General features: G+C 38.0%; 2 protein-coding genes across 2 annotated transcripts in view; one reads left to right on the top strand and one right to left on the bottom strand.

The window, feature by feature from the left end:
- The window catches only part of LACC1 (laccase domain containing 1), a 24,572-nt gene that overhangs the window by 4,215 nt on the left and 11,627 nt on the right, over positions 1-8,730 (top strand). The gene's annotated exons all lie outside the window — the stretch shown is intronic.
- On the bottom strand, positions 4,430-8,055 carry CCDC122 (coiled-coil domain containing 122; the record flags this gene model as incomplete). Its single annotated transcript, XM_009646819.2, has 3 exons — positions 7,927-8,055; positions 5,709-6,107; positions 4,430-4,543 (listed from the first exon to the last, which is right to left on the bottom strand). Coding segments are annotated over exons 1-3 (627 nt in total), but the record flags the coding sequence as incomplete, so codon positions are not given.

The following is an 8,730-nucleotide window of genomic DNA, read 5'->3' as shown; positions in this document are numbered from 1 at the left end:
TATGGCTACGGAAGAGACACAGACATCTAGGAAGCAATTCATCTGACTTATTTCGGATACCTGCTTTAGAACACTGTGAATCGAGCCTCTCTTTCCCAGTAAGGGAAAGAAAAGCTCTGTCCCACTAAGAGCTTAAGTGAGGCATTCAGTGTGGGTATCTGCTCTGTAGATGTCTAAAATTTAATCAAGCAAATCCCACCCAAAGAGTCACCATCTCACAGCTGTGGCAACATTCTGCGCATGGAAGATTTCAGGGTCCAGAGGGAGAGGTGAGAAAGGAAGAAATTTTCATTCTTTGACAAGTGTGTTTGGGTATAAATTAGAATACAAATGAGGTAACGTAGATGGCTGCAGTACCATCTTCACTGATGCACTGCACTTAAAAAGGTATGTTTTCCTGAGAAAGGCAATACCGTGGCAGTGTAGTACTGTATCAGTTTTGCCCTCGTTGCTGCCTTATGTGAAGAATGGCTGCTGCAGGCAACCTGCTGAAGATCTGCATTCTGAAGTGTGAAAGCATGAAAGGCTCATTATAATAAAAATGGAAATAATGGGTATTCACTTAATGAAAATTTGGGCTTACTTACCCTAGTCTGAATGGCATGTGAGTGGTAGTGTATAATTATTCTTGTGTCTGCTTAGTGAAACTTTATTACACTGTATTTAACATACACATGATGGTGTACAGCTGCATCAGAACTACAGCATTGCCAGTGACTTCCTGTGAGTCTGTCTGCCTAAATTTCACATATAGTTAACTCCCTCCCTCACTAATGTTTTATAAATTACTGTCTTCTTTTACTGGTCTTGGGTTGTCTTTCTCCATGCTGCCTGGCTCTCCACTATAATCCTTCACAACTTTTTCAAGGGATGCTGTCAGATTCTCTCATCTGAATGAGTGCTTGCAGGATCTGACCATCGCTAGGACTCTGTTGTACAACACTGAAACATCTATGATCAATATTACCGGCTTTTTTCTTTTTTTTTTCTTTTTTTTTTTTTTTTTTAGGAATGTGTCTCTAGCATCATTATTCAGAACAGTCTGGCACACCTGCTGAGGCAGGGAGCACTAATACACTTACTGGACAGAGGGGAGGGAGAATATTGCTCTTTTTACTGGGCCTTGTGCACATAGAAGATAACCATTAGAAAAAATTGCCTGGGCACTCATGGAATTGCTACCTCTGGGGTCCTTCAAGGACACAATAGACAAGCGTCTGCCAAGAATAGTATAGCTGCACGCTGACGTGGGGAAAAGAGGGCAGCAAGGGAATAGACTGTCTTTTGATCTTTCTTTTTCTTAGTACTTTTACATAACAACCTATTTTCTATTATTTGTGGATGTCTTGAATTAGTCTTTATAGCTGAAGCCTTGTCCCTACACAGGTAACCACCCTGATTTATTCTTGGTGTCCCTGTTTAAGGCTAGGAACAGGCTCTTCTCTTCAAGAGATGGGTGGTGGGGCTGGTGCTCAGGAAAAGGAGTGGGACAAGGTCTACAAACTGCCTTAAGAGCCTAATCAGTACCCTGCCTGATGAGAAGCATCCCAGTTATGAATTAATTGTAGGGTTTATTAATTAGCAATGTCAGATTGCTTAGCAGAAAGGAAGCTTAGGCACAAACTTCCTTGCAGAAAGACGTTTCATCAATAATTTCTAACTTTCCAAAATTCAGCTGCTTTAGAAAGGCATTCCAAATTATGTTCCTGCACAATGTGCTTTGTTTGGGAAATCTTAGTGGGAAACCAAGAATAATACTGAGGTGAAGTGGGAGCACCAGGGCTGTGAGGGTCCGTCCATTCTGTCTGAGTGCCAGCTTAGCCATTAATGAGGCTTCAACAGGAATTCTGTAGACATTTAAGTTTAGGGCTCTATAGGGGCAGACTTAGATGAGTCCTTACAATCACTGCTGAATCAAGGCTCCAGAAGTCCTACAGCAACAGCAAACTCATTAATCAGATGCAATGACTTGCTTGTATCTGGAGGCTTGTATATGGAGACACATACTCTTTGCAAATTTATGAATCACAGAATTGCAGAATGGTTTGGCTTGGGAGGAACCTTCAAAGATCATCTAGCCCAACCCCCTCCCATGGGCAGGAATACCTGTCACTAGATTAGGTTGCTCAAATCCTCATCCAGCCTGATCTTGAACACTTCCAATGATGACAACTTCTCTGGGCAAGCTGTTGAAGTGTCTCACCACCCTCATTGTAAAAAAAAAAACCCAAACCAAAAAACATCATCCTTATGTCCGAGCGAGATCTACCCTGCTTCCACTGTTTAAAACCATTGCCCCTTGTCCCATCACTACAGGACCTGGTAAAAGGTCTCTTTTTGTCTTACAAGCCCCCTTTATATATTCAAAGGCTGCGTTAAGGTCTCCTCAGAGCCTTCTCTTTTTCAGGCTGAACAACCCCAACTCTCTCAGCCTTTCCTCATAGGAGAGGTGTTCCATCCCTCTGACCATTTTCATGTCCCTCCTCTGGACCTGCTCCAACAGGTCTGTGTCTGTCTTGTGCTGGACGCAGTACTCCAGGTGGGGTCTCAAGAGAACAGATTAGAGGGGCAGAATCACCTCCCTCGACCTGCTGGCCACACTGCTTTTGACGCAGCCCAGGACACGCTTGGCATTCTGGGCTGTGACTGCACATTGCTGGCTCATATCCAATTTTTCATCTACCAATATCCCCAAATCCTTCTCTACAGGGCTGCCCTCATTCAATTAATCACCCAGTCTGTATTGATACTAGGGATTGCCCAATGCACATGCAGGACCTTGCACTTGGCCTTGTTGACTCCATGAAGTTATAAGGAGGCCAGTGACTTTTGGCCCATGCAGTGCTAGAAGCTGAGAATCCATGCAATATGTAAAAGTCCTATGACAAGTGCTGAAGTCTTGAGGTGGGGTCAGTCTGCAGATTAAGACACCTAGCTTTAGAGGTATATGTGTGACCTACATTCCTGTTCTGATGACTCGAAATCTAGCCAATGCATGCTATAAAGTTTAGAAAGACCAGATTATGCAGCTCACCCTACTGTAAACACCTACAGATGGCCAACTGAATTGATCTCTAGAATACATTGACTGCACTGACTACACCTCCAGTGATTATAATGGGAACCTGTCTGACTCATGCAGGCACCTGCATTCAAACAACCACATGTAGGTGTCAGCAGTCTGTAGCTGAATCCCACCACTGCAGCTCAAAGGAACCTCATCCAGGTGTCTAGTATCTCCCTTTATTCCCATGCCTGGCTTGAGTATTCTTTCCTCAGTTGTACTGAGGACAGCTGGGTATTTGTGTCTCTGCCTGTCCATTGTCAGTTTTTATATTACAAATCAGATTGTTTTTTGGAGAACTCTTAATAGAAAATAAAACCCTGAAAGATTCTATTTTTAAACCTGCTTCCTTCTGAGACAAAAAGATCACATAATTCAAACAACTGAAGAGCGGGTTAACCTTCGCTATTTAGTTAAATTGATTTTGATACAGAACAGAACATTATTTTTAGACTGCCTAATTTCACTTTGGGTTTAGAGAACTTTCTTAGGAGGATGTTGCCTTGATAATAAATTATTTTCTCAGATGCTGAATAACATAGACATATTCTAAAGTGGCTGTGTTTTGCTTTTCAGTTTAAAAATTCCCTGCTGTTCCCTATCACATGATAAATGATTCTTTTTTCCTCCTACATTTTACAATGGGCAACAGAGCTAACCTTAGATCAGTTAATCTGTATATTATCAAGCTTTGCTCATTAAATTTTGCAGCATTTATTTGAACTAACAAGATAAATGATGTGAAACTTCCAAACTAAAAACTATCTAGACATACAAAGTATTTTAGTAAGGAACAAAATGTGAAGTATAGTTCAATTATTTAAAAAGAGAATGTTTTAACTATTTATCAGAATTTTATCTTGGCAGCTAATTAGGAGCTGCTGTGTTATCCCTAATTTAATGTCAGCTCCAATTAGGGAGATTCATGGGAATTCCATTTTCTTGGTGCAATTGATTCTTCCATTGAAGAGTTATCAGGAACTATGAGACAAGTCATGAATAATCAAGCCAGCAGTGAAATTTAAAGTATTTCAAAAGTATTACAGAAATAAAAAAACCATGCATTTTGCTTTACTACCATTCAGTGACCTCTTTCTTTTCAGGACATCATTCCAAAAGTTCACTGCTGAACTCCTTCTTAGAAGACTTATGAAAAAATTTTCTTAACTTCAATTTTTCTCATGATAGCAATTAAGTGCTGAATTTTCGAAAGCCTATCAGTATCAAGAATTTAAGATAGCATGGTTACTCTATATACTTGAATAATGTATGCCCAGCAACAGTGTATAAAGTACTTCTAACTTCATCTGCACTATCTACGTTTTGTCAGAACTGTAATTATATTTTATTCAAATGACTCACCTCAATTTCTTTTCTAAGCTTAGCATGCATTTTTTTCTCCTCTTCCAGCAAATCTGTTTTTTTATTGATGAACTCTTTCAGTGTTGTGATTTCCCCTTTTAAAAGTGTAATTTCTTCCTGCAGATATAAGTCAAGATACAGAAAACCCTTCCCTAAAAAGTTGTACTGTACCTCCATTAAACTTACTAAAAATGTCAGTCATTAACAGTCTCACTTCATGAATAGAGACAAGATAAAGATCTATAATAAACAATTTCACATTAAAATAATAATAATTGAATTAATAATAATTTAAGAATGGTAATTAAAAATAATAATTAAAGTAATTTATAACATGGCTTTAGATACTTAAGAAGATACACCCTTGATCTGAAATACGCAAACAGCCACAACAATACAGGGATTTGAACTCATTTTGGTGGTCTTAATTTCGTTTAAAATTTAATTTATTGAAAAATCAAAGAATATTTAATGTCATTTTTGAGATAGATTTTTCTTTCTCATAGGGAAATGCAATGTTTAAGAGTCTTTATCAGTATTTAAAGATTTGCTTCTACAGCCAAATTTTCATCAATTTACGTGAATAGAGTAACACCAGATTTTCAATAAAGCAAGTTCCATCAGGGTTGAAATCTGTGACCCCATTTCAACTTCATACTTGTGTTTGCTCATATATTGGTACAGTTTTGTAGTGAAAAATTCCTACATGGTATTTTTTAATGAGTATTGCAACTGGGGTCAAGTAAAAACAACAGTGTTAGAGTAGAATACCAAAACAAATATATTTTTCCTCACTCCTTTCTATCACCATGTCACTAAACCTACCTCCTGTTGACAAACAGCTCAACAGTTTGCAACCTGACAGCAAAGTTCAAAGAATACTGTGATCTGACATGAAAAATGTAACGCCACGGCAACGTTCCACAGAATTCTGAAAAGAGTCCATGTAAGTTTATCCAACAACCCAAAGCCCACAAATAGCTTGGCAATGATCTTGTTTCATTTACAGCACTGTAATTTTTTTTCATAGATGAGTTAATTTGATCACATACAATGAACCTGACTTTTACAACAATATACAGATAACAATGTCTGATGATGATTTTTACTGCATACCGAATTAAAAAGTTCTTCAATTAATATAGCATTACAAATTATATATATTCCCTGTGGCCAGTCCCTCATGAACCATAAAATGTATTAGACAAAATAATAATATTAGCTAAACTATGCCAAAATTATTTCACACAAAAGGAAAAGAATCAAAGAAGAAATATAGTACCTGCACTTGTTTTATAACACATCCTTCTGGATTCTGGAAATCACGCATTAACTCCTCTTTCTTTGTCTTTAATTCTTTAACAACAGCTTTCTTTTTAGCAAGCTCAAGCATAACTGGCATTTTACTTTCCATCTTCCAAAAGAGATGCTTATGAGCCTTTATTTTGTCCCGATATTCATTATTTCTTGCAAATGTCATCTCAAACTCTTCTTCTACTGTTTCTGCATCATGCCTCAGCTTTAAATTTTCAGAATATAGGGCTCTGACTTGGGCCTCCAGATTTTCACAGTGATGTTTTGTCACTTCTATAGCATCATCTTGCAGATATATTTCCCTTTCTGTTGTCTTCGTTTCTAACAGAATAGAATCCATTTCTTTTTCTAGTTCCTGAAACTTTGCCTGCAAAATATTTCAGTGTGCACTTAAGAACATTTTTTGAGAGGATACTAGGTATCTAGTTAAACACTGTAATTTATATTTATTCAACAGAGTCTTCTTTTTCATTTTTTTAATGTGGCTTGAATGGGAGATAATTAGAGTTCCATTTCCTGAAACCATCACCTTAGAGGCACAATGCGTGAATTCTATCTTGGACTTCTCCCCTTAGACTGAGTCTAAAATATGAAATAAAGTATCCTTGAAATCACCTTAAATGCCTCGTATTTGCAAGATACATAGGACATGACAGATTAAACCCAATCCTAATGTTTGTTTAGAGCTGAAATCTGGTTAAGTCCTAATCAGACTAAAAATAACTACTGATGTCAAAAATCACTTACGGACCCCCACAAACACATAGGTGGGTATTTGGGGTGATGTAGCTTAACTAGCCTGTTCTACTGAAGTTTTTAATCCCACCTTCATCACAGCAGTATTTGAGAGTAGGAGTAATGCCAACTATTTTTAACCCCCTAAGAAATATGAATCTAGTCCTAAAAAGGCCTCTACAACTTCTCACTGAAGAGAAGTGAATAACTGCAGGAAGTGGTACTTCAACCCATCCTAAGAAAGCATAGAATCATAGAATAATTTAGCTTGGAAAAGATCTTTGAGATCATCGAGCAAACCTAACACTGCCAAGTTGACCACTAAACCAGGTCCCTCAGCGCCACATCTACACTTGAATCTAAGATGGGAGGGCTGAACTGCCAACTCAGAAATGTTTATCTCTCTTTGATGACTACTGAGGGAGCCCAGATGACTAATACAGGCTTCACGTCTGACTTGTAGGTGATGTAAGCTCATTATGATGAATCCCACCCGAAGTAACAGCCAACAGTAGGGCATTAAGTGAGAGAATTAGCATCGTGATTTATGTCACCTATTATCTTTTCCCTAGTGGAAGCATTACAAGTGCTATGAAATCTCCTACTCAATGTCTTGAAGAGATTAAGATGTGATTAACTGTTAAGAACAAAAAGTTTCTGTGTAACTTTCCTAAGCAATATAAGTTTTCACTGCTCCTTCAGAGAAGTTATCTTTGTACAAAATTTTAAACCTCAGTTCTTCCAGTTGTAGGGCTGTTCACACATGCCGTAACTGGAACTCTACTATTTCTGTTTGCATTCTCCCATGCTCAGAAATGCCTGAATGCTATTGTGCCGTTCCTCAGATTTAATATTTTCTGTGAGAGATTAGAACTGAAGTTATTACACAGTCTTCATGAAAACTACATGTATCCAGTGTTCTACAAAATATTACTAAATAAAACCAGTATTTTGTGACTATTTAGGACACACACTTCAAACACACAGAAAAAAGTATTTTGTATGAAAAAGATGCTAAAAAAATTAGAGAGTCTGGTGAAAATCTTCTAAAAAGGATGCTTTTAAAATGCTTTTTTTTCATTAATTTCTCAGGAAATCACTACGAAAAATTCAAAGAGCTCTAAGTTTGTATTGAGTTTTTGTGGGTTTGCTATCTCAGTGTTTTTTTGGCGTTTGGTTTGGTTTGTTTTTTTCCAAACAAAAAATGAAATCTTCTGCTATAACCTGCTCTAGTGAAGTCTTAGCTATGTTGCAGCTGTATAAATAACAGTACACATACACAGTTTGGTCTAAGCCTAAATGACACACACAGGAACAGAACAGCTGCCTTACACTTAGATGCAAACACACATTAAAAATGAAGTACCATCAGCTTCTCCTGTTCATAGGAATACTTCCTCATCTAATGAAAAAATTAAATGAATTAAACTGCTCCAAACAAGGATTATTACCTGCAGTTGGAAAAGAACTGTTTTGCTTTTCTCTATCTCTGATGCTTGTGAATGTTGCTGCTCTGCAACTTGCTTTACAACTTCAGTTAGCGATGGAGAATTTTGCTTGGCCATTTTAGGCAAAAGTGCAGACCTACAAGGACACGACAAAGAAGTGAATTGCTTTATCATCATTCTATTTAATCGCTAACTGTTAAAGAAAGAGAACAATATTAAGGGCTTTCCTATGGGATCCCAGATCAATACATTATTTCATTTCGTTCAGTTTTTATTAACAAGAACAAGATGGGTAGATGCTCAAAGCAAATGATCGAGAATTCTTTCATGCAGTTTTATAAAATAAAGTATTGCAATATTCTTCTGGCTTTTCCACAGGTCAGAGCCTCAAGTGTGTGAATACAGTCATAGCTCTTAAAAGCATCTTAAGAGCATCTTAAATGCACGAGAGCACGCTCTCATATTTAGCCTGAATATTTACATTAGTGCAGTTTCCATAATGCAACTGCCTACTGTATTAATGTAATTGCAAATTAATGTAAGATGAAGAATGTTGAGAAAGCTGCCACATGGAAAGGTGCAAAGTAGTACCACTGTAAAGATTGTCGTCGTCCCTCCCAAATCTGTATTGTTACATGAAGTGGCATCGAACTCTCAGGAAAACGCAGTGAGTCTGGCACAAGTGCACCTTCAGGCCAAATGTCCGGAATGGCACTCGGATGACCCACGGACTGCGGGGTGGAGGTTGGCGGCCTCGACCAGGAACCCGCATCTGTCATTTCACACTGAGGGCTGTTGCCACGGCTG

The sequence above is a fragment of the Egretta garzetta genome, unplaced genomic scaffold (genome assembly GCF_000687185.1).
Source record: "Egretta garzetta isolate BGI_Z169 unplaced genomic scaffold, ASM68718v1 scaffold269, whole genome shotgun sequence".
Taxonomy (NCBI): Eukaryota; Metazoa; Chordata; class Aves; order Pelecaniformes; family Ardeidae; genus Egretta; species Egretta garzetta.
This window is presented reverse-complemented; position numbering and strand designations above follow the sequence as displayed.